General features: G+C 40.3%; 3 protein-coding genes across 4 annotated transcripts; all 3 read right to left on the bottom strand.

The window, feature by feature from the left end:
- Nucleotides 1-664: 664 nt before the first annotated feature.
- Nucleotides 665-4553, bottom strand: psmb3 (proteasome 20S subunit beta 3). The gene is made up of 6 exons (XM_005919244.3): nucleotides 4400-4553; nucleotides 2990-3174; nucleotides 2256-2363; nucleotides 1853-2030; nucleotides 1512-1606; nucleotides 665-836 (listed from the first exon to the last, which is right to left on the bottom strand). Exons 1-6 carry the CDS (start codon nucleotides 4400-4402, stop codon nucleotides 788-790), a joined length of 618 nt encoding a protein of 205 aa, XP_005919306.1. The 5' UTR covers nucleotides 4403-4553; the 3' UTR covers nucleotides 665-787.
- A 2149-nt stretch (nucleotides 4554-6702) lies between these two features.
- On the bottom strand, nucleotides 6703-10383 carry cwc25 (CWC25 spliceosome associated protein homolog). 2 transcript variants are annotated; one of them, XM_005919242.3, is made up of 9 exons: nucleotides 10209-10383; nucleotides 9550-9722; nucleotides 9217-9453; nucleotides 9056-9125; nucleotides 8761-8924; nucleotides 8589-8655; nucleotides 7700-7908; nucleotides 7268-7435; nucleotides 6703-7159 (listed from the first exon to the last, which is right to left on the bottom strand). In XM_005919242.3, exons 1-9 carry the CDS (start codon nucleotides 10224-10226, stop codon nucleotides 7048-7050), a joined length of 1218 nt encoding a protein of 405 aa, XP_005919304.1. In that variant the 5' UTR covers nucleotides 10227-10383; the 3' UTR covers nucleotides 6703-7047. The 2 variants fall into 2 exon arrangements, with proteins under 2 accessions (XP_005919304.1, XP_005919305.1); XM_005919243.3 differs by having other exon boundaries at nucleotides 8773-8924; nucleotides 10209-10382.
- A 2815-nt stretch (nucleotides 10384-13198) lies between these two features.
- LOC102313115 (transcription factor Sp6) lies at nucleotides 13199-25218 on the bottom strand. The gene is made up of 2 exons (XM_005919240.3): nucleotides 25019-25218; nucleotides 13199-17919 (listed from the first exon to the last, which is right to left on the bottom strand). The coding sequence occupies exon 2, from the start codon at nucleotides 17797-17799 to the stop codon at nucleotides 16879-16881; it is 921 nt and encodes a 306-aa protein (XP_005919302.1). The 5' UTR covers nucleotides 17800-17919; nucleotides 25019-25218; the 3' UTR covers nucleotides 13199-16878.
- Nucleotides 25219-26453: the final 1235 nt, after the last annotated feature.

Raw genomic sequence — 26453 nt, 5'->3', positions numbered from 1 at the left:
GTTTTGATTACTGGGCAGTCTCTGCATTTTTTGTATGCATTTCCTGTGATTTACTACAGCAGTATTTCTTTTATAATGTGGAAAAAAATTGTTGAAACTGCACTTTTTGTAACTTGGGGATTAAATGTGTACTACTTTAACAAATAAAAGTTTTTTTTCCTTTTTTATAGGTAATGGCTTTACTGGTCCAGCCCTCTTGAGCTCATATTGACATTATGTGAGTTTAATATTCTGTAAATGGCATTTTAAGGGGCATGTTTTCTTTCTGTGCTTTTTCAACATCTTTCCCACTGGTGCCTTAAACTACATCATCATATTCTGTGGGAGACTTGTGTGCTCTTGGTGAGCTTTCCTGGAAGGTGTGCCTGATTGGACTTGAACCCTCAACTGCTCTCCCACTACTCCACACAGGTGTGTTATCAAGGGTGAAGGTCTGAAGGAACAAGTGGCACAAATGTCAAAGGTGAAGTCTAAACTTTGTGGTTCACCCTCAATCCTTAAAAATGTAATTTGTTAGAGCATTTTAACAACTCATCAAGGATTTCCATGAGCTCATTCAATCAGTTTGCGATTTCACTTTGAGGCATTGATTTCGACAGTGAACTCGATTTCTAAGATTAGAAGCAACTTTAAACAAGATCCTCCAACAATGACATCGGTCGTGTTTATTGTTTAAACCTAAGTTCATTTATTGAACAGTGCGAATGAGGAAAGAGACACAATACAAGGATTTCTTATTATTTTTGTACAAAATATCTGAGTTAATGACGTATGAAGAGAAGGAGCTCTAGTCCATCCTGGCCTTCAGGGTTCGTGTGGTGATCTTGTCTTTCTCACTGCCAGACAAAAGAAAACAGCTGTCAATCACTGCAGACTCCACCCAGCAGCTCTGCGCTGTGCTCAGCCCCAAAATACATACTTTGTTATGTTCGTCATGTGGACTGACTTGTATGCACGTAACTGCTGATTGGGTAACACTTCTACAGATTCATCTAACCTTTTCCTACTTCTGGACCTCATTGACCAACAACCCTCTGTCAGTCATCTTGTCTTGAGCTGAACTAAACAGACTGAGCTTTCAGGGAGGGGTGAAAACACTGCTGTAAACCAACGGTGTGATTTAGAGCAAAAAATAAATTAATCTTTGTAGCAAAAATTAGTGCAAACATGTCATTTTTTCATAATTGCTGGAAGTCTAAATCATATTGAGATTTAAACTTCTGGTCATTTAGACAATTACCAAAACACAAAGAGGAGAGGGAAAAAAGTTAAAGCCATGCAGGAAAGGTGAAGAAATAAATGAGGAGTATTAAGAGGGGAGACTGAGGTCTGTCTCTTGGTTGCTTAGTTACAGACAAAGAACAAGCAGCATAGAAATGATGGATCTTGTGGATGTGTACCACCACTATAAGATTAATTCTTCTCAGACCCCTCATTCAGGGAAAGCCCCACCTGTTACACCAGCCATGGCTGAAAGACAGCGTGGATGCAAACCTGCACGCCATACTTACATGACATGTACGACGACTCCCATGCCAGAAACTGCATCTCGATCAACTGCATTCAGCATTGCCTGGGAGATGGTCTCAAACAGATCATCCGGCTCCTGCACGACCAGAACAAAATTCAAATCAACACTCATTAGAGTTTCAACACCTCAGAAGAATTACTGCGTCTTTAACCACCATGTTGCGTTTAAATTCCTTGGATGTTGAACAGTGTAAGTTAAAACTACAGATATTTAAATTTAAAAAAAAGAAAAGAAAAGGTAAGCTCACTAACAATCCTGCAGACTTATCTGAACACAAATAAACTAAACCCAAGTACAGGTGGTTTTAGGTTTAATACTGACCATATCCGGCTCCCACAAAGATTCACACATGCCGTACATCTGCTCCGAGCAGGTGCCGCTCACAACAAAGTCCTCTGTCACCATGGGGCAGCCAATCAAATCCAAGGAGCAGATGAAGGGTTCAAAGGTTTTAGGATCTAATCCGGCGATCACAGGCTCGATGTAGTAAGGCCCAAACCTAATGAGAGAATCAGACATGAAGAAGTGTCCAGCATTCCCACATTCGCATTAAAGTACTGACTGGACCGAGCTCAGACTCCAGGAGTACGTGGTCCAATAGATTGTTGTGCAAGTATAAACACAGAACACCACTGAGGTGACCTTTTGAGTTCATTGTTCAAACAAACTGGCAGAAACAAAAGACAAATTCGTATTCATGCTTTCGGCAGTTCAGTGTACTCACCTCCTTTCATACAGCAGGTTGGACACCATGCTCATGAAGGTTTTGGGTTTGATCTGGCGACCCTCCTTCAGCTCATACAGGTTGAGTCTGAATTTCAGCCTCTGGGCTCTGCAAAAAGGGATGGATGACAAGAAATCATTCGACCACTGATCTGTCCTGATTCAGCATCAGAAATTAGTTCAGTAAAGTCTGTTACTACCATCTTCTGCTATCAAACACGAAGACTGTGGTAATTAAATTTGGGTGGTTTCACACTCAATGTTTAGTCTGGTTAAACTGGACCCTGGTTAATTTTTCTCCCGTTGACATGACTTTGTAGTTATTCCCAGGTACAGGCTGAGACAGCAGGAACAAACCCTTTAGGAAGAGCTGCTGCCAAACTGTTAAGATGTGATCATAAAATACACCAGCAGCAGGCTGAGAGATGATCCAGCTGTGCCAAATATCACATATATTTAACATCATTCCAAAAAAAAAAAAATTGGTCTCCAAAGTGAGGGTTTCTCATTTAGTTAAGACTCCTTGTGTGCAGGTGGATGAGAATAAAACATGAGGAAAGGACACAGAAAAATCACTTTTTACCCTTGTATTTAATTTCTTTCAACATATTTTGCTTCACTTCAAACTTTAAGAAACTGAGCTGAAAGTTCGCAAACCAATGAGCTGATTCCGAGCAGAGCAAATAAAATAAAGGCATAAAAAAGACATTTTGAGAGGACGAGATTCCCACTCACACTGTCTGAACATCTGTCGCCAAACCAGCCAGCCCGATGTACAGCCTGTCTCCCATGGGGAAGATCTTCTGGAAGTCTGTCGTGACCATCTGGGCCTGAATGCCAAACCTCCGGTCTGCTGCGATCGCCACGCAGTTCTTCCCCCGCATGGCCATGACAGCCCCGCCATTATATGACATAATAGACTGGGAGAGGAGAAGAGGATGGAGGACAAAAATGGATCAATCACCTGATCAACCAAATCTATAAAAGGGTCACATCACCTCAAATGACTGGGGTCATCAGATTTGCCTGAAGATTTTTTGGTCCAAAGTTTGGATGAACATGAATATCTGAAAAACTACTAAAGATAAAAGTCTCATACTTTCACTGTCTCCTCTTACCATAAAACTGAATCAGGGGAATGTACATGCTTAAAAACTGGGTATCAAAAATGACAAACATGTATACAGCATGTATAACAAATCAATTTCTGTGTTTTAGTTAGAATACCACCAAAAAAAAAGTCCTGGATTTTGTTCTATTAGGATTAGACCATCTACTGACATCTACTGATATTGTTTTTGTGGTATAATTTGTCATATTCGTATTTTCTCCCTTTCTGTGTCTAAAAAGTATCTAAATGTATTCTGTTGTTTCTGTAGAAATAATAGTCTTGACTTGGCTACAGTGGAAAAATAGCGTTTATTTAATACATTATAAAATCAAAAGCAAAACGTATACTGACTAAGCAGAAATTTTTAACACCAAAAAGTGTAACTCTCACAAGAGCTACCATCTTACCACATAAACAGTAAGAAAGTGTGTGAAATATTGCATGTATGTACCTGGGACATTTGTCAATTCATGAGGTTTTCTAGTGGAGAACAGCGCTCCTGAGATGCAGGTTGCTGATGTTTGCTTCTGACAGTAGCTTTAGAAAATCCAGTTTTAACTGTTTTCATCGCTTTAAATTTTAATCTGTCAGTGTCTGTTTAATCTTACAGTGTCTAGTGAGCTTTGGCTGAGACTAAACACGCTCACTAGCGTTGAAAAACGAAATACACTAAAACCAAAGCCAAAAAAGTGAGTTAAAAAAACCCAATCCTGCACAAAAATCAACGCTAGCTCAAGAGTAGCAGAAGCTAAGCATTTAGCTTTCAGGTTTTCTCTAGTTTTATTCTCCAGAATCGAGAGCTAAATTATTCATTAGGACATTATCAGTAATTAAATAATGATTTACTGTAAAACTAACTTCGCATTTTCCTCAGAATTAATTCAGATGTTACCGGTAGGTAACTTTAGTGACCATGCTAAAGATGTCTGATGCTACCGTTGTTAGCTCAAGTCTCTGTTAGCCTACAAACTCAGTTTAATATAATTTTTATCCAACCAGCCGCGCGGATGTTAACTTATTTTTAATGTTCTTACCATTGTGAAGGCGCTGGTTTAGGTTCCTAACTGCTAAAACGGACAAACTCTGCTGCTTCCCAGCTTTGTGAATGATTGCCGTTAGCTTCCGACAGTGACTACACGATTTAGAAACACGAGATCACACTAACTATCTACATACGTAACGGAAGCCTTCAGATATGATTGGCTGACATCCTCAGCGATGTGCGACTGTGATTGGGTGAGAAGTGCAGCGTGACCAAAGCGTGCATAGTTTGGTAGAGGCGCGTTAAAGCGAAATTGAAACACAGCGGAGCGGTAAGGTAGTTTAAAACTGTGCTGTCACTCCCCTGTAAACACAACAGGTTAAAATAAGGCTTAGTCAGTTAGACATACAGTTTAACCCAGAGCTAAAAATGTCGTGAACTAAAGATTACATTTTATTTGATCATGAACGAGAAAAAAAAAAATAATCCACTGTAATTACACGTGTACAATCACTTCATGTGACACAGCCACCATATAACAGAGAGAGGTCAGCTAATCTTTTTTTTATTATTATTTTGCCATACAATAACACTTTTGCTGCTCCTCATACGCCACATAACCTGCAGAACAATTTATTCCAGCTGAGGATAGTTGCCATAAGGTGAAAGCAAACACATGGCCTTACTGGAGATTTATGCTTCAGTCTATGCTGCAAACTACAGCATAACCTGACTTTCCAGGAAATCTAACTACACCTTTGGCGGTCGCAGCCCACAATGAATAAGAATGGCACCAATAATGATTTAATATAAGGACTCACAAATGTCAGCAAATTCCTGGAGGGAAATTCTGAAATACCAGAATGGAGAGGAGGTAAAAAGAAGTGGAAAAACTTGAGGGACAAATATGTTTGCTCCTGAGAAAACGCTGATCACACAGGGATCCAAGATGGGAAAAAGTCCCAGGATTTTATTCGTATCTGCCGTGGCTGGCACTGTATATAAGACACAAGGATATGACCACACAGTAATTAAAACATAATGCAGCAGCAAAAGCATGAATGCTGGCAACATCAATGGCCTCTACAAAGATTCCTCACAGAAGTCAAAAGTTGGGTTTTTGATTTGGCTCCTGGGACTTGAATTAGTGGAGGGGAGAACAGGTAAAGCTGTATGTGTTAAACTCTTAGGAGCTTGGAAAGAAAAGCATCTGGACTTCTTTTATTGAAGATGTTTCACCTCTCATCCAAGAAGCTTCTCCAGTTCTAAGAGCGATTGGTAGAGAGCCTCAGATTTTAAGCCCTATGCGAGTGTCCCCAAGAGGGTCATGGACTTCCTATTGATCCTCTACCTAATCATACAAGCCAAGACCCACTGGTGTGGGTCAAAATCAGCCAAGTTTTCAGGTGAACCCATTGTGAAACCTAGCCCGCCCTATCGTGTGATTTCCTGAGGTCAAATGGCCCAGGATGTTTGTGGGCATTACGGCTTCCAGGAAGGGATCTCAAAACTGGATTATAGGTGGCAGGCAGTTGGTGCCGTAAGCCACTGCCTCTGTTCAAAGATGGCCATTCACAGTGGACATAGATGCTTCTTTCACTCCTCTTTCAAACCATCTGTCCTTTCCTCCAAAATGTGAACATTGGCTTCCTCGAAAGAGTGACCTTTGTCCTTTAGATGCAGATGGACAGCAGAGTCTTGTCCCATTGAGGTGGCTCTTCTATGTTGTGCCATGCATTTATGAAGTGGCTGTTTGGTCTCTCCAACATAGAGGTCTGAGCATTCCTCGCTGCTGTACAGCAAACACTATGTTGTTAAGTTTGTCTTTGGGATGAACCCATTTTTGTCTGAGTGTGTGGCTGGGTCTGTGTTAAACAGCAACTTTCAGAAAAGAAAAATGATGCAAGTACTGCTGCTGTGTCTGCTGAGCTTCACAGAGTGCTCTTGATGCTGTTGGTCCACTAATGCAATTGTGACAACCTTTATGGTTTGCAGTGAGATACAGAACTTTGGTTTTGGGCAACTGTTAACATTTTCTTGGTTAGTTTGCATGAATTAGCTGGTCTGTGTGTGTCTGTGAGATGTGCTTATACAGCTCATTGACTAAGCTAGTTAACTATTATATAGTTACATAACTGCTTTACTTTGATTTCAAATGAGCTTTACCATGCTAATATATTTATTTTGTCACATTTTATTCTCTTTCCACTCTCTTTATTTGATCTGTTTGATGTTAACTTTCAGGTGCTAAGTAAAGGAATTTCCCCACTTCAGGGTATACAAAGTATATTTTCTCTTAAATAACAGTCTATGATCAGTGACAAGTGGCATTTAAAAAAGAATGAATAATACAAATCCAGAAATGTAGTTTTTATACCATTTGTTACTCACAGTACCAAACGAATATTACAAAAGCATTTGAGATAAGAGGTCCTATCAATATGTAAAAACAAAAACAGCAAATTGCACAAACTTACTTTAACCTTATAAACAGTTATTTGATTTGAAGAAAGTAGCTAAAACACATGAAGTAACAACAGGCCTTTTGTACTGTACATATGAATACTGTGACATCTGCTTTTCAAATTAAAAGCCTGTGTTTGAATTCCTGACAGGCTCGCAGCTCACCTGCCCCAGTCAAAAAATGGTGTGTGGCAGTCTTTTTAGTCAGTTCATTGACTGTAATGTGATTTTTTGTCTTTATCGTTTCATGAAGTTTTCCAGGGAGGCTGGCGTCCTCTGAATGGAGTGGATATTTCTCTTCACTCTGTCCTCTAAGGAGGAGCTCGCGGCACTCTCCAGCTTCATGTTGCTGCAAGATGACAAAGGTCAGTTACTGAAACTTAAAATGCACAAACACACACAAATAACTGATCTGATTATCAGACTTGTGTCCACAAACATCACACTCTGAACTTACTGGATGAAGCCAGCGTGGCGGTCATGCTTGGCGTTTTGTTCCCTCTGCTTCTCCTGCTCGTCCTGCCTCTTATAGCGCTTCACATTATTCTCCCTGTCCTCCTCCCGCTGCTTGGCTTGGTCCATCATCTCACGCCTCTTTCGCTCCATCTCCTCTGCAGAGAGCTTCCTACATCAGACAGAACAACATGGAAAATTAACCAGTTAAGCGTGGGTGGTGATAAAGATGAGATTTTATGTAACATGTTACAATTTAAGCAGCTCATCTGCTCATCTTAACACACGTATCACAGTTACAACATTGATAATATTTACAAGTGCTTGCAAAAAAAGAAAAAGAAAAGAGCAGATCAAAGCAGTTATTGCAATATTTAATCAGTTATCATACAAATACGTTCACAAACATACTTTTTGGACATGTGTACACTCTTACTTGGGCACGTGGTTCCTCTGTCTCTGGTAGCGGTCCTTCTGTGGGCTGGGAGCTCTAGGTTCCTGCTTCTTTTCACTCCGATGTGAGGAGGATGAAGAGTAGGAGCGGCTGTCCTTGTAATTCCTGTGAGGTGATCGGGATCGGCTCCTCTCACGCCGCCCTGAGTGACCGGAGGAGGTCGAGGTCTGTTGATATCTGTCTGTTGGGAGCTGAGGGAAAAGACCAATAATCAGCAACACATTTCAGGAGGGTCTCCCCTCACAGTGGGCCAGAAACCCCCAAGAAAAAGAAAAGCTGCATGCTGCTCTCAAAAAAACAAAACAAAAAAAACAACAACACTTGCAAAGAAACTTTAGCTCCCTGGTCACCGGGAGTCCCTTATTTCTACTTGTTGAAGGCTTTCAACTTCTACTCTCGTGCTGTGTGTGCAGCTTACACAGAGAACTGTGGGTCAGAATGGCAGAATGTGAACACACTCATGCATGCATATTAAAGTTTTCCAGGCATGCTGAAGAAGGTTAATATTTTGTGGATATTTATAAGCATATTTACTAAAAACACTTTAAAGATGAAGCGATTGGTTTTGCCAGTGCACATCTGATTAATCACTTCCACACCAGTTACAACCCACTCATGATGCAGAGAGTTTCCCTTAATTTGGAACTAATGAAGCAAAGCATGACTCTACCCTTTAAACTGGTGAGCTTTGCTGTTTAGTTATGGCACCTTTACTTTTCACAAATACAAGCTTGAACTTAAGACACTCCGCAGACTTTCCCTTTAGAGGCTCTAGGACTTTTTCCACACAGTGGATGTCTCAGAGATCAGATGCTGAAAATGCAGGATAAGTCATGTGCATGTGTGTGATCACAGTAGCTGTGGTACAGACCTGTAGACCATAGCCTGGATGATGATGATGAGAATGAGATTTGGTGTCTGAGGAGTTGTCTCGTGACCTGAAAAACGAATAAAAAATGATATATAAAAAAAGTGGTACTTATGAGCAATTTGCTGGTTTACACAGAAGTCTCATAACATACTGCAATCATTTCTGAAACAACCTCTTTACTAGCCTGTGTTTCTTCTCATCGTCTTCCTCCGAGCTCGAACTTGAACTCCTCCTCTTATGCTTCTTTTCCTTCCTTCTGTCTTTGTCTCCTTTCTTCTCCTTCTTCTCCTTCTTCCTCTTCTTTTTCTTGTCTTTCTTGTCAAGGTTTTGGCGAAGCTATTTAAAAACAACCAAACAAATACAAATATTTACATGATAGAAATCATCAGCGTGTAATAATAATGCTTTTTAGGATGTTATATCTCATTAACCTACACCGATACCAGCTTTTTGGACCTTAACGTTACCATTTCTTTAATTTTCTTCATCTTTACTGGATTAGTCAGGACTTCTCTCTTCTTTGCTTCCTCACGTTTCCTTTACAACACCAACAAAACACAAACATGATCATCTGCAAATTTAACAATATCTTCAGAACAAATCAAAAGAGAATGGCACGTTCACTCACCTGATTTCAAACAGGGGGTCTTCCCTGACCTTGGCAGCCAAATCGAGGCTGGAGGCAGGGGTGGCGGGGTTAAATATGGACCCAGGCAGGAGGCCTGTCTCAGCTGAGGGACCGCTCTCTGGCTCCTCATACTGGTCAGTGATCTGCTTGTCAATGGGGCGCCCAAGCAGGTACTCATCCCTGGACACCTGACCGGCAGGGCCCTGGTACATCCAGTCCAACCGATCATCTTTTTTTCTGTCACCATCCAATAAAAGTACAGCATATCTCAGACACAACGTTCCTCTTTGAACCATTAACTTATTGTTCCTCATAACACAGGAGATAACTCACTTTAAGACGCCGGTTTCCTCCGCATATTTTGTCATTTCCTCTCGGGCTCGTTCCTCCTTCAGCTGCTTCTGGAGCTCCTCGATCTTTTTACGTTCAGCCTCATGTTTCTGCTCAGCTTTCCAAACACGCTCAATGTTTTTCATAGTCTGGGGGTGCCAGCTCTTTTTCAAGTTCTGGTAGAAAACACGTCAAAACCATCAATGGCTACATCATTGGAAACCACCAGGAGCTCCCTTTTAGTAGACAATAACTAGCCGAAGCCTTTAATATCTATAGTTCTTAATTTTAATTATTTTATTCTACCGCAATGATCCAAATGTTATTTGACAACAAAATCTATAATATTTCATATCTATAAGTACATTCTACACAGAAAAATAAGTAAAATATTTATTAAAGGTTTCTGATCTAAAAATGTACTCATATTTATAATCCTCAACTAGTTCAGAATAAGAAGACCGAAATTAAAGGAATTATAGCCGAACTTAACTATGCTTCCTACAGAATTCCAAAAGCTTTTAATTCAAGCCCTAAATGTCTGTGTATGACATGTAAGCAAACATCTATAAATTAACCATTAATTTCAATGGAGTTTGGTATTAGCGTTGTTTCTTCCCCGGCGCATGCGCCCGTAGTAAAAGATTAAGACTCAGACTTACCAGATCGCCGCCTCCCATCTTGAAAAACGTTTCTTTTCAGTCCCAAAGAGAAATGGAAATGGCCAAAACTGACCGTTAGCGACTGAAGGTGAAACCACCAAAGTTTTTCACCAGCTGGAAAATGGAGCTGCCGACGCTTGAGTGTGACGCGCTTTGTGTATATCCTGTTTTTAATATTTCGTCTTCCGGTTTTAGCTCATGGTGCTTTCACTGGTCCTTTAAAAAACTCAGTTAAATAAGGTGCTTTCGGTGGCAAGCATAGACTACATGTGTAAAATCTTTATTAAAATTATATATGTGTGTATTATTATATTACACATATAGGTTTCTATATTAAAGGCACTATTATACATAGTTATTTTTAAAAGAAAATGAAACCGATATACAGTCTACTGCTGAAACTGACTTAAAATTACAACAATATATTTTGTCCAGCTAAGAAGCCTTTAATGAAGCCATTAAAATCCTGCCATGAGTTCTGCCTGTTTAAATATTTATCTAAGAGCCGTATGTTGTCCCTGAACGCAACACCCTCAGGGGGTTAATTTGGGTCATTTAGACTTTCATCCTTAGATGCGTCTTACCAAGATTTACGGTGTAAAATATGACTAAAACTTCAAAGTAATAAAATCTCCCATCAAAGGTGAGTCATAAGTAATTTTTTTTATATTTTCCAGAAAAACTATTTTTTACCAGTCAAACTGACAGTTCTGAAAGTAACCATTTCCACACAATTAATTATTAAAATATTTTGTTTTTAATCCTTTAGTAGGAAAATTGTATTTTTAAATCAATGTTTGCCTTACAGTTTATTATTTTAGTTTGATTTAAAGAATGTCTGTATTTTATTACAGACCTTCTGTCAGGTTGTGTGGCCAAACAACTGTTTGTTTTTTTCAAAGCTTAATATTATTTGCATATTGGCCATTTTATTAGTTACACCTTTCTAATATCACTGGACTCCCTTTTTTGCTGTCTCAAATCTTTGTGGTGTAGAATCAACAAGGTGCTTAAAACATTCCTTGGGGATTTTGGTCCATGTTGACATGATAGCATCCCAAGCTGCAGATTTGTCAGCTGCACATGATGAGAATCTCCTGTTCTACTACATCCCAAAGGTGCTCTATAGGACTGAGATCTGATGACTGTGGAGGTCATTTGATTACAGTAAACTCAATGTCATGTTCAAACATTTTGTGTCAAGGTGTGATATACCCCACGAAGCAGTCGCCAGAAAATGGGTACACTGTGGATGGACAAACCATCTAGGTCAGGGTGGAACAGAATGAATGATCAAATATATTTTCAGATACAATCCCCTTCATGAGTAAAGTCATCTGGAGAAGAAATCAAATAAATAATTGTTGTGAAAAACCTATCTTTAAAAATGGTCCATTGTGAAAAAGAAATTAAGACTCGTAAGCAAGATGATTGCACATCGTTCTCACTTTCCTTCCTCCAAATTTAGAAGGTGGCAAGAAAGGGACTTCTAATGTTGGGTCAGCTATTTGAGGCAGACGAGCTGATGTCTTCTGAACAGCTTCAGCTCAAACATGCAGCACATGATTTTTCAGAGGTATTTATAGCTGAGATCCTACATGTACAGAAACACAAAGAAAGGGACAAGCTATGTGCCACACCACCAGGTATGGAGCAATTCTTTATGTTAACAATCAAATGAGCTATTAAAAAGAAGATCAATATGTTGGGCACCAGATGGATTAAAAAGCAACAATTGGATAATCCTACTGAAAGTTGTTTTATTCATTGCTAAGAAGATGATCACAGTAACCTGGCTGAGGCCACACTCCTCAATGGTGGGTCAATAGAAGGAGAGGGTGAAGGAGGTTTACAAATTTACTTTCATTACAATGAACCTCGGTACTTCCTCTTTAATTCCTCTGATTTTTACTCCCACCACCACCTTTCTTATCCCTAATTGATAGATATATGATCCATACTGTTAGATCTCAGAGTGTTTTTATGACCCCTGGCGGATGTTATTATTTATGTTTGGTTAGTCCTTATTTCTCTCATTTCATGTAGTTATGGAGCAAATATGGAGCATAAGAATGCCAGAAATTGTGGGCTGATTTTCAGAAAGAAAGAAAGATGTAATTGCACCGACACTAGAAGTTAAAAAACTAAAAGGATAAACATGGTGAGGAACAATATTCAGGTAGGCCGTGGCATTTAAACAATGCTCAGTCGGTACTAGGGGTCGAAGATGTGCCAATAAAATATCCCCCACAACACCCCCAGAAGCCCAAACCATTGACACAAAGCAGGTGGATTCATGCTTCATGATGTTTACACCAAATAATGACTCTACTACCTGAGACTCATAACACCAGGTAAACTTTTTCCAATCTGTTATGGTCCAACTTTGCAGAGGCTGTGAGTTGTGGTCTCAGTTTCCTTATCTTAGTTGACAAAAGTGGCACTCAGTGTGGTCTTCTGCTACTGGGTTCAACATGTATGCTCAGGGATACTTCCCGACATACCTTGGTTGCAAAGCTTGAATTAATACTGCCTTCCTATTGGCTCGAAGCTGTCTGGCCATTCCTCTCTGACCTCTGGAATAAACAAGGAATTTTCACCCGGACAACTGGATATTTTCTCTATTCTTTATGAACCCAGAGATAGTTGTGTGTGAAATCCCAGCGGATCAGCAGTTTGTGAAATACTCAGATAAGTCCGTCTGACACCAACAACCATACCACAATCAAAGTCATTTAAATCCCCTTTCTTCCCCATTCTGATGCTCGGTTTGAACCTCAGTAGGTTGTCGTCACAATGTCTACATGTCTAAATGCACTGAGTTGTTATTGTGTGAATGGCTGATTAGATATTTGCATTAACAAGCAGTGGAACAAGTGAGAGCATTATTATTATTATTATTTGTCTCTTAATAATTGAGTGCAAATTAAAACGAAAAGAAATTCAGAAATTCTGCCTCCTATAAATAAAAGTTAAACATGAACACAGAATATATACATATATCTTTATTTAATAAAGGGCAATAATAGATTAAATACGTTATTACACCAAGATATTTAACTTATTAAAAGTTTTTGAACTTATTTTATTACAGTCTCCACAACTACTACATTTACTACAGTAACCAATTCAAAATGTTGTCCATAAAAGGAAAGAACTCAGAAATTATTACTATTATTATTATTAATAATAATAATAGTCAATACACAATAATTGACTAATGTTTAAGCATTGTCTTTCATTTGTTATTTTCTATACATTAATACAGCAACTGTGAGCCTCCAGTAATTCAAGCTCTCTAATATATAAAAATCTGCCTAACGTCTATGACGGTTTACATACATCCTAAAAGTGTTTTACACTGTAAAGCTGCTCGCACTGCTTGCTACACAACTACCAATCATACAATATCGATTATGAAAACTACCCAAAACAAGTAACCAAAGCTCTTCCTGCTGCTGGTCTGCCAGCGCAGCCTTTCTCTCCATGTCAACGCTGCAGAAAAAAGGAGTCGAACGGTGCTCGTGTTTCAACAACGTGTTCTGGTAAATGATGTGTCTCTGAAAATGAAAACAAAACTGCAGCAGCTCTTATTGAAATGGAAATGGGGGCAGGAAACATTTGGAAGAACTATATGAAGCCACTCAATGAGGAAATCCAGCAGTGTACCCCTCTGTCAGATGATATATGTGATGACAGCGTGAACATTTTGAGCCATTTTGACATTTTCTTTTACATATTTATGACATCTATGACCGTCATGTTCCACCTCTTTTATGTACTGCCTGTTCACAGCAGGGAGATTCAAGTATGAGGACACCTTCTGTGTTAAAGGTGCAAAAGTGAACCGGAGGGCTTTCACGTTCAAGCCGGCAGACAGTAATCATGAATCAGTGTGAACCTGGGTCCACACGATCCACTATTTCCACCCTTCCTGTGCAACATATTCTAGTGTAGGCCGCTTGTGTTTTGAGAGATGTTGCACTGCATTGGTTGCTCCTCATTTGCAATAAGCTGAGGTCTAGAACACTTTTTTCTTTAATATGAAACAAAGGCACACAAGTTCTCAAATAAGCAACCTTGTCGGTCCAGTTTGGAACAGAAAGCCCATGAGAGGTGTGTCATTGTGTGTTTGTAGCACCTTTATTGAGAAGGTGAGCAGTTATCAACCATCTACCGTAACACTGCCTAACAGCACACTCATCAAGTGTCAAATGCTGGAATGTGGCGCCAGCCCTTCCGAAAACTCGCTGGGACACATAAGACGTCATGCCCCTCTGATTAAGCCGGTCTGTGTTTAACCACACTGACCCGCTGTGGTTCAGTGTGAACAAGCAAAGGCGTCATAACGACGGGGGTGTCACCTGACAGCCTCAAGGTGGAATATCTGTGTGAAAAACAATAGGGGGAGCCTCCAGAGCTGAAACACAAAGCCAACATGGAAAAGGCAAAAATGCAGTACCTCTAATGTCCACCTGAGGGACTCCTAAAGTGTTTTTTTTCTCTCTTTTCATAAAAAAAATTTGTTTATAGAACTCATCTACTTGTTTAATGGTGCAGCTGTGTTGACTGACACGTGAGCTTTACAGTTTGCTGATAACTTAGCACTCCGCCCTTTTATCCATACACGGTTACTTCTAGCTAAAAAACAAACAAACAAAAAAACGAAAACAAAACAAAAAACAACATGGTGCTAATTTCACCTTAAAAATGAGTGCAAAAACCATTACTTTATCACGGTGGCAATGTCCATCTTTATGCTTTTAAAAAATGATTTTTTTTTTGTTTTTTTTAAAGATTTTCTTTTGTGTTATTTTAATTTTGGCCACTTGGGGGCAGCAGGAAAACCAGTAAATGCTGGTGTATTTTAAAGCTGTATTTGATTTTTAGAATTATACCCTATATTTGTAAAAGTATTGAGCTGCACGTCTTAACCTTTTTCAGTTGCATTGGCACAGCTGTGTAACATCAAGCACCACGACAGGCAGGCTGCTTTTACAGACACTGAAAAAAACTCTGAACGCTCCAGTGAGTCCGTAACTCCAAACATCCTTTGGCATTAACGTCAGCACAAAAACTGTACATCGGGAGCTTCGTGGCACGAGTTTACTCCTGCAGATGCAATGTGTAGGTGGCCCAGTACTTTTATCCATATAGTGTATTTTTTGTCCCTTGAATATTGTGAGTTTAATATTGACTCCCTTTTATAAAAAAAATAAATAAAATAAAGTTTTGTAGTTTTATGTTTTGCAGCGAGTTGCTCACTCTCTCTGTTTAGAGGCAGCAGTGAGCTGGAAGCATGATTCATGGGTGAAGCTGAAACAACAGTAAAGGTGAGAGCAGATAAATCAAAACAATGACCTAAAAGATGCTAAAACATAGAGTACAGATGAGATGAATGAGTGGTGACTCATCAAGTGAGCTCTTTCACATTACACATTTGAGCCATTGTTACAAAAGCTGCAGTTAAATGCAGCTTTAAACGGCGGGACTGCATCGGGCTCCGGATTAACCTCTTAGCAGTCGTCGTCAGTGACCCATTTAATGTTGGGGCCACGGTTTGGTTGTGTTTTAGCCACAACTCATAAAAAAGTAAGAACATCAGCTCTATCCGTAACCTTAAATGACAGATGTAGCAGAAGGAGTATTTCACTGTGCAAGCCTGTCGTGTTGACAGGGCTGATCTGTGGAGTTGTGTTTGTCTTGCTGCCAGATGTGACTTCTCTCATCGGCGTGTCTCGACAGAAACCGGGCTTCATTTCACCAGCCGGCATTTCCCGTCCGCCTGCCATTCAGCCTCCGTCCTTGTGAGTTTTTCACATCACTGTAGTAGTTTTTTTCTTTGTTGCGCTCCCAGTGGAACACCTCTTCACATTCTCCTACTGTGTGTTAATAAGTGCCACTATGGCAGTGACATAAACACAGTATTTTCGGTAAACACTAGCCATTGTAGTGCATATTTTCTATATTATATTATATTATATTATATTATATTATATTATATTATATTATATTATATTATCACCAGCCTTATTTTGGCCATAGTACAACATTAAAGTTGTACTTCCTTTGAATTACAGACCATTTTAATTATTGTCACACTCTTTGGTCTTCTGCACTTTCACCCATTCAAATGGCTGCTAACCTACATCTTCTTCCAGTACAGTAGGCTACACACACATGTGGTAACAGTCTGAACATAAGGAAAATATCAATATTACTGTCTGCTTTCCTTGAAACTGTTAAACTTAATGCTCTTTTCTTCCAGTTACACATTTGATCTGATTGTAAACAAGTTACCCAACCACCTTCTCATGAACTCAGGTCAGTCTCTTGGGCTACTGGTGGCTGTAGCGCTAGCAGCAATCGAAGTCCAGCAACAAGCTGCAGCTTCAGCTCCGTCGCCTCCTTCGCCACCTTTCACCTTTAGTAGTCACAGACGAAAGGTTTACACACAAGATCAATAGGATTCCTGCTTTTCAGCGTGCCGTGGCATCACGGTTTATCACATTTGTGTGATAAATTCACAGGATCACACATACATATTTTTTGTTCCATCCAGTGTTCATCAGTGAAAGAGTGTTCATACCTTCCTTCTACTCTCTAATCTATCGTGAAACTATGACACCTCTGTGAGGTGATGGCAACCCTTTAACTGAACGCGGCGCAGCTAGCCCGACTGCCCCGTCACGCTGGAGACGGAGGCGTCTGTCTCACACTTCAGCTTCAGTGGAGGATCTGTGCTGTCAGACACGTTTGAGGACGACTGGGGAGGTGTCGATGCATCAAAGCTCTTGTCCCCCCTCCCATCTCCGTTTAGCCTGTCCTCCCCTTGTCCTGGCGGGGACTCATGGGTGCGCATGTGCTTGGCCAGGTGGTCGTTGCGCATGAACACTCTGGGACATAATGCGCAGCTGAACTTCTTGGCTCCAGTGTGCGTCTGTAGGTGTCGCTGCAGTTCATCAGAGCGCGTGAACCTCTTGCCACAGAACAGCCAGTTGCAGACGAACGGCCGGTCTCCGCTGTGCCAGCGCAGGTGAGCCTTCAGATGGGAGGTCTTGGCGTAGGCTTTGCCACAGCCGGGGATGTGGCAATTGTGCATGTGCTTCCTCCTGCTGTCGTCAGTGCTCTGGCCCATCTGCTCAGCGTGGACGCAATTAGGGCAGCGGCACACAGCCTGGCTGCCGCCTCTGGAAGAAGAGCGGCGCTGGGGCTTGGGGCGAGCTGACACAGACGTCTCCTGAGGTTCCTCCATTGAGAAGGTTTCTTGCTGCAGCATTTCAGGGGCCAGTGGCTCCATCTTGAAGCCGTCCTGGGGGAAGAGATGGGATGGTTGCGAGGGTGGAGCGTGCTGAGCCGGGGGCAGGGTGCACAGCTGTGGGTCAGAGCCATAGGGCCCCAGAGAAGGCTGCAAACCCATGGAGCCGCCTGGATTCACTGAAGGCAGGCCCACACCTTGACCCGTCTGTAGGTCTATCCAACTGCCTGCTTGGACGTCTCTGTGAAGGTCCCACCAGGAAGCGATGTTCATGTCGTCTGAGCTGCCACTAGGTGGTGCTGTCCGTAACCAGGGCTCGTACGGGTGGGCCATGTGAGCAGCTCGTGCAGGTGCAAATCTGTGGATGAGGTCACCTGCTCAAAGTGTTGTTCAGTGTCTTTTGGGTTACGCTGAGATGATTACCACATGACAGGATGGTGACGCATTAAAAACCTGCAGAAAGAAAGAGAAGACTGTTATGGAAGTACTAACGAGACCAAGTTTATTTTTCAGGAGAGACAAACGAGAAGTCTAAAATATGGAGACATTTATTATTGAAATGCTTGACAGGAATGAGCATTTCTCATTCCTATCAAGCATTTCTATAGTAAATATCTTTATGAGTTTTCTTTTAGCCTTCTAAAGAAAATTGAAAGCACTATTAAAAGCAGCCTGGCTGCTTTTGACGCCCTTCAGAGAGGAAAAAAACAACCTGTGTCAAACAGATAGAAAACACGTCATTGTGATGCAGCAGGCTCCACCAAGTCTGACCTTTTCAGGCCGTTCCCAAAAGAGTGAGACCTGACTAAACATAGGGTTTGACTCCAAAAAAGCTGGGAGAGGATTCAACTTCTGCTGTTTTAATGTTCTAACGATAACAAAAAGGTCAAACGTAAAACTTGTTGAGCAACGAGGATACAATTGTTCTTCCTTCACACAATTCTAATCAATCTGTCCAAAAATTCCTGGATCTGGATTTGAAAAAAGACTCCATATGTTAATCACTTTCAAATCAGGTCAAAAGCCCCACCTCTGTTAAAAAAACAAACCAATCCAAAAACCTTTTCTGCTCGGACAGGAAGCACAAAATTAAGATTTATTTTAAGTCTATTTCTAAAAAAGTTTGAGACATGAAGTCTGTAAAAGTGTGTCTTAAGGATGACGTTAGGATAACGTAAAAGCAGACAGGTCCAGAGCTAAATTACCAGGACACGCTCAGACCTTTACCTGGATGCCCAACCAGGAAAAATGTAATGAAACGTAATGGTTAACTGGTTGACCAGATGGTGGTGGGAACCCAGCAGAACAAAGAGGGTAATGAGGAATTAAAACTTCATCAATAAACTCAGGCGCTTGAAAAAGTAAAGCCTTGTAAGTCATGAGCAGAATTTTAAAATGGACTGAAAATTAAATTAGCAACCAGTGCAAGGAGGCCAAAACCAGGTAATGTAAGAAGAGCGTGTGGTTTTTATCAGAAGTCAGGCTGCAGAGTTTCGCAGTCTAAAGCTGAGCTAAACTTAACAGCTCAACAGCTCGCTAAGGAGGAAATAAAAGCAAGAGTAACTTCTTCTGTAACATTTCTTTGACCTTCAGAATATTCCCGAGTTGTTGGAAACCATTTTTCTGTTTGTCATATTGTGTGTATGTGTGTTTCTGAACCTCTGAAGAGCTGACGTTCAGGCCTAAATCCGCCTGTCTACAACATTTAAATAACCAACCCTAAGCACACCCCCTTCGTCGCCATGGATACTGCAGTTCTCACGCTGCATGGCCGTGGAGACGGAGGAGAGGGGGGAGCCGGACGTGTCCAGGCAGAGGCCTGCTACGTGCATCCGCTGCCAGGTACTTCCCATGGAGGACGGTCAAAGACAAGTACAAAGAAAACAACATCATCGGCCTGCACTGAGGCAGCGCTGGGGGGAGGATAATGATGGTTAGATGGGGGGAGGGACGAGAGCGGAGGGGGGTGTTGACAGGAGAGCAGTTTGGTAAAGGAAGAAGTTCCAGGGAGGTATGGCTGCAGGCCAAGGTCTATTTGTACGTCTCTGAGGTTTTGGAGATGAAACCTGGCAGACAGGAGAACCAGTTTTTTTTATGAATCACACATGATTTACAACAACAGCTCTCCAGGCGAGACCCGTGAAGCGCCCTGCCCCTTACACACCGGAGGCAGAAAGCATCAACAGTTACAGACTGACGACATTCATGAGCCTGAGAATGGGAGTCGACGACAAAATGAGAACAATTACTTTACGTCCATAATCACAGGCACACGCGCTGAAATAGCATCCTGCGCCCAACACGCTCCAGGAATGCAAACCGCAGCAGCGTCAGTGGGATGGGCTCAGATTTCCAGGTGACACAAAGCTTGTTAAAGGTGGACAAGTCTGTGGAAGCTTTGACAAGAAGCTACCAGCCTGTGAGGTTTGTCCTTGGCCCAAGATGATCTTGTTGACTTCCACTAACCCCCACCCACCTCAACTCAACCATGAACATCTGTAATTATCTTTACAGCAGGAAACAATAAAGTAGTCTGAAGCTGTAGAGGCTGGTATGGCAGTCTGGAGATCATTTGGTGATATCTGACAGGTTGTGTGAAAACACGAGCTTCATGGACATCCAGTCTGATGCGCAGATCAATTAGCAGCAGGTCGAACTGGCATCAGATGTAGCAAGTAGGTGAAGCTGGGCTTGCCGACAGTGAAGTATCCCTGAGTTACTCCTCCACATACATTATTCTGTGACTGTGATTTTCTTATTTTGTGATTTTTTTAGCCTTTAAAACAGAGGTGGGGGAACTCCAGGCCTCACGGGCCAGTGTCCCACAGGTTCTAGACGTGTCCTCGATCCAACACAGCTGATATGATTTAAATGGCTAAATTACCTCCTCAGCATGTCTTGGATTTCTCCAGAGGTTTGGTAATGAACTAATCACTAATCATTCAGGTGAGTTGACCCAGGGTGATATCTAAAACCTGCAGGACACCGGCACTTGAGGCCTGGAGTTCCCTACCCCTGCTTTAAAAAGACGTCACTTTACATCTAAATTTGGTTTAAAAGTCATCTTTTCTGGCTCTTATGAAGATCTGAATTTGACCTAATTTCAACCACCGAGGATGCTTCAGTGGTTAGAAGTTGAGTCGTACATCATAGTAGATATTTCAGTCACACTTACATGGTATTTTTTAGATGTTACCAAATATCTGTATTCATTGTATTTTATGTGAAATCTTTTATATTATTTACTTTTATTTTATTTACTCAGCATTATAGTGGATTTTTTCTGTAGGTACGTCATAACTGCAAACTCTACTGAAACACTAAGCTATAACTTATTTCATAGCCGTAGCTGTAACCTGATGTAGATGTAACTACACTTGCACTGACACAGCTGTGAATGCTGGTAACAGGCTGCATCGTACGCTTCAAATAGTCCAGAGTAAAGTCTAAATTATTAAACTTTTAGACACCTGCAAATGAATTTTTTTGACAGGTGGGTTAGGTAGCTGTTCCAGAGTGCAGGTAAAGGTAAAGTGTGATTGAGTCCTTACTTTTCTTTTCTCTTTTCTTTATTTTTATGTATGATTTCTTATTTCTGCACTTTTTAACTCTACTAAAGACTCCGTGCGATTGGTTCAGATTGTGTGTTAGCAGGATTACAAGTTAGTATGACAATTTTCAGCCTGAGTTCAGAGGAATTTGTTTTTGGAGTTGATCTGGATACAAAACCCTATCCAGAACATTATTTGAAAGATTCTTTATCATTGCTAAAATTCATTTTATAAATAAATATCCACAAATATATATCAAAAGTGATGAAGAGACACTTTTTCAATGAGCAAAAAAGACTGTTTTAGACCTTTTCCTTTGCTTGTCTTTTCTGCACGTTTTTTGCGTGTGGGGTGCATCCTGAACGTTGGAGCACTACAGTCGAACCATGCATACTACATTTCCTTCTCAAAAGCTCACCCAAAGCCACTCAGAGATGTTTTCTTGTCTCAATGAAATCGTAAAGCAATTAGTTTGGAATTCCCACATGAAACGTCTGTCTTAAAAGGTCCAGCTGATTTAGTTCCTGTCAGCCTGGAGCCAGAGCTACATACTGCTCTGTAATTTTTTGAGAATGTGACATGGCGGCACAGCGGCACAGTCCCTCCACAAAACTGCTCTTACTGACATAAACAAATCAAGCTCATTGCTAAAGTGCTGGAAGCACTGCAGGCTCCTAAGAGGAACAGCTGGCATGGGGAGGGAGTGAGAGGAGGCCCCCGGGGGAGGATGGTTCAGAGCAATGACAGAGTTCTGGTCATAAAACCTGTCTGACCAAGACTCAGCAGAGCCGCAATTTACGAGCCTGCCACTGAGAAACAAGAGGCAGATTGAAGCAGTGACGAGAAAGACAGAACTCGCTACTGTTAGTCCATCAGCTGGTGATTTTCAAAATTAAATGAGTAAAGCGTGAAAGCGCTTCTCTAATTGTTTCTACTCAGAAAATGTAACTGAGAATCAACAAATCTTGGACGTTTTCATCAGGACTGGTTTAATTATAAGTCTGTTGTCACATTTAAGAATAAAGTTGTAAAAACAGTAATGTTAGTACTCCAAAAAGACTAGTTTGGGAATGGAGGTCTGAGTGGAGGTCATGTCATGTGTTTCAAACAGTTATAGCGGATATGTGAGAAAAGGATTGCCATGCTTACAAAAGGCATTAAAGCAAACATTAAAAAGTCCTGTAATGATCACAGTCTGACTCCAGACATGTAAAAGATGTGGTGGGCCTTGCAAACTGTCTTCTTCCATAGATTACAGGTCCCCTAGACTGACGGACTATCTTGTTGTTTACACTGTTAGACCAAAAATCTGGAAATTTAAAGTCCATCATCTCGTCTCCCACACGGGGATAAAACAGGTAAAATAGCCATTCTGTTTCCACTGTGGGTCAAATAGCATTTAGCCCACAGAAGATGTTAAAACGAACAATTAAAAGTCCAAAGTCTGACTCCAGACCTGTGGAAGATCTGCTGTCCCTTTTAATCTGTCGTCCCATATTATCCGAGATATAGAACAAACAGTTACATCGTCTATACTCCAAAAAGACCAGTTTCAGTGCGAGGGCTTTTAGAGCAGTCTGTTTGAACCTGCATGAGGTGCATTATAAATGGAGAGGAGCTCAGATTTGTGGCAGGAGTCACATCTGTTTTCAGAAGACGGAATAAAATATATGATTCAAACACGTGTCTATCAAAATTAAACGTTTCTGAACTTTGTGCTGTTCAGCTGCAGAACAAAAGTTAAAAACTCTTTTAGGGACAAAAGTTTGACTTCTCCAGTACCCGATATCATTTACTCATCCAGTTTAACAACCATCCGTCTGCTTTCCCATCTCATCAGAGACGTAGAACCACGCAGTTAAAACGGTAACGCTGACACTCACAAGGAGTTTGGTTTAACCTGCAAGAAGTGCATGACATGCAGAGTGGAGTCCATGTTTATGGCAGAGAATATATAAATGGCAAACTTCAAAATAAAACATTCTGAACTCTGTAGAGTGACCAGATGTGAGAAAAACATTTGCCATTACTAGAAAACAATGTTGAAACAAACATTAAAATCTCGTGTAGTGGCCTGAGCAGTGGTCCAGTTTAACTGCAGTCCAGATGTACAACAACATCCTGGCACTCCAGAAAGACAAGCTCAGTGTCAAATGACATTTAGAAGAAGTTTGTTTTAACCTGTTTAAATACATCGTGGGTGGAGAGGAGACCACCTTTGTGCAGGAGTCACGGCTGTTGTCAGAAGGGTGAATAAAAAATGAGCTTCAAACACATTTCTCTCAACACCAGATGTTTTGAACTTTGCAGAGTGGCCGTACGTGAGCGAATGTTCCCCATCAGTACAAATAGATGTGAAAACAATGATGCAGCGACCGTAGTCCGAGACGATTTGCACACCTGGGCGAAGGATCAAGTTGTGCGGTGAGCAAAGCTTGAGATGTGGGGGCTGCTAATCTCTCCCTCTGCACTTTAACTGTGTTATTAATCACAGAGATGCTTTAGATATGAGTGACAGCTTTACATGTGAGACACTGATTCATACTCAGTTGCGTAAAATTAATTTCCTGCAACACTTTTTTTTTGTTGGTACTTTCAATCAAAAATCTGTTTCACAGTGACTCCACCGAGGCTTTAGAGTTGGTCGCTCTACTAGAAGTGACAAGGTACTTTATTTTTGGTGATTTTGACAAACTTTATAAAGTGTTTTGTTTCTCAGATCTTCTCAGTCACAAGTTGTCCTTCAGCACAAACTTCTCTTTATACACTTTAAATAATTAGACAAAGAAATTTTAAATCATTTAAAAAGATCAGACCTGTTCTGCTTCTTAGTTAGTGTCCAGCAAAATGTAGTCATATACTGTGCAATTACTAATATATTATTCAAGATCACCCCCACCACTCCCTTTTTTAGGACTTTTAAAAAAATGTATATGATATAATAGTTTTTACTTTTAACAAAGTAAAAAAGTAAAAAGTAAAGTAAAAGTAAAGTAAAATATGATGCTTTGTTTTACATTAAAATAGTCATAAGTCTATCAAACACTTTAAATTAGCAGCACTTTCATCATTTGCAACAATAAACTGCCAATTACATTCTTCATGACATCAATATCTATGTCAAATAAATCAAATCAACACTTCTGAGTAACACTGTACCTACAGTGTGGTTCAGCTGCTTTAATCAAACAAAGATCTTAATCTGAAGCTCTGATTTCTCAGCACTGTTGGCATTTTCAGAGTAAAAATAATTTAATTTAAAAAAAAAAACTCTAATCAAGCTTCAAGTGGAAAGATATCTTTCATTTTTTTAAAACTTTTTTTATAACTTAATTTCCACTCTTCTATACTTTTTTAAAATATATATATTTTTAAAAAATCCCCCAGTTTGGATTGCAGGAAATTAGGGATTTACAGTATCATCATTTATTTAGTTAGGCAATAATTTTCTAATAGGAAAAACAGACTGACACAGACTGGCACAGAGATTAGACTAAAGTCTGATTTGATTTCCCTCTAATTTATTAAGTGAAATCTTGGTCTTAAATTTAAGGTCAAATACTTTATGCTTTTATTTCATCATCACATTAGTTATTTAATATACAAGACTGGGTCAACTTGTTGTTTTTTTCTTCCTGCAGAAATATTCTGATCTAATTACGGCTGTAAAACAACAATTTAACAATCTCGAATTTCTATTTTCTAACACTGGTGTTTATTGTCCAAAATCTAAATACATAACCTAAAATTAAGTGCCAGTCGCTGGTTAGCCTCTATAACGTGAATTTATCCAGTAAGTAACCTGCGTACGTTACCTAACATGTTGTATTTTGAGACTTTCAATTTATAAATAAAACCCTCCAGTTAACTTGAAGCCTGGAAGACTTTCCATCAGCCTGATGAAGACTTAAAACACTTCATTGTGATTTTTGTATATAACAGACATACGGTACCACACAGGAGGTCGCAGCAGATGTCAGAAAGTTAAAATACAGCCTTACCTGTCTGCCCTACAGAGGTGCTGCCGCTGTGCTTTTCTTCTGGAAGTAAACTCTGTCTCGGCTCTGCTCCGCTGCTCTTGTCCTTGTTGGAAAAATGCGCGCAGAAAAGTAAAATCCTCATCATATTTCATCTGCTTTTCTCCATCGCAGACGGTCCAGGTGAGGCGAAAGGCTGTCAGAGTTTTGGCGCACAGGTAAGCAGCATTCTCAGTTGTGACACAGTCTATGATAGGCTGCGCGTCTTGAGCCCCTCCAGGCTCCGCCCCCTCTTGCCGGTGCTCCGTCTCTGCCCCCCCACCCCTCCCTTTGAAGATGTGCTCTCGGCGGCTGGAGGTGAGGAAACGACTCGCTTTAGGAAAACAGGGGATCAGTGGAACAGCCTGTCAGAGCTGCAGTGGTGGGATACAAGTCAATTTACTCATCAGCGTATTAATACATCCTCCAAAACAGTTGAGAGGAAATACTGCAGTTTTTATTCTCTGATTACTTCAGTGGGATTATGCAGCTACAGATCAGTCAGACCACCAAGAGACAGACACATAGAAACATAAACTGGCCCCTGATGAATCAGCTATACACGATCATGTATTACCAATGATGCTCTGATGATATATACTACTATATATATAATATATACTGCTTTTGTGCTCTTTTTTGCATTGACCTTAATGGAGTTTGCAGAAATGTTATGCTTGTGATCAGCTGTTTTCACTTTGTGTTGCTACCCCAGTGTTTAATGTTAAAAGACAAAACTATATTCTTACATTTCGACTTCTTGCTCACCTACAGATTTGTTTCTCTAACAGCTGCATTTCCATAATATGAACAATGCAAAAGTATCTGCCACCAAAAATAATATCTTTAAAAAACCAGTAAAGACTGTGAAACAATCTCCACACTGAAAACATTTACTCTTTAAGAACAGTTTTTAATTTGTTTAGGTTTGTTTCATTAGTATGCACGTATAGAAAAACAGAACTAACTAAATAAATCGATTCTTAGTTAATGCTACATATACTCAGTTGTTAAGCCTTGAAAAAAATAATTGTATTAATCTAGTTTATTTAGATACAAAAAACAATGCTTGTAAATAAAGTAGATTTATGTATGTCTGCATCTGTACTAAAATGTTATGTGCATTTCCTTCTTAACATTGATGTGTTGTAAGAAATTACACAGAGAAACATATAGAAATGTATATATGGACTAATAAGCTTAGCTCCAGGTCCACTTTATATCTTCTACCAGGTCTTTCATTGCCCTCCTGCAGAAGCTTTGTTCTTCTTTGATAATAATCTGCAAAAGCATTCAAAATCTGCTGACAGTTTGTTACTTGACACAAATATCAAACACATGTACCACAGTTTACCTTAATTGCTTTGATGTCTGAAGTCACAATCTGTTTAAAACAGAACCCGGTTTACTGTCGGACTGC

This window comes from Haplochromis burtoni, unplaced genomic scaffold (assembly GCF_018398535.1).
Source record: "Haplochromis burtoni strain Fernald_Lab_line unplaced genomic scaffold, NCSU_Asbu1 Contig_35, whole genome shotgun sequence".
NCBI classification, from domain to species: Eukaryota; Metazoa; Chordata; class Actinopteri; order Cichliformes; family Cichlidae; genus Haplochromis; species Haplochromis burtoni.
Note: the sequence above shows the minus strand (reverse complement) of the source record. Positions and strands in the feature narration are given on the sequence as shown.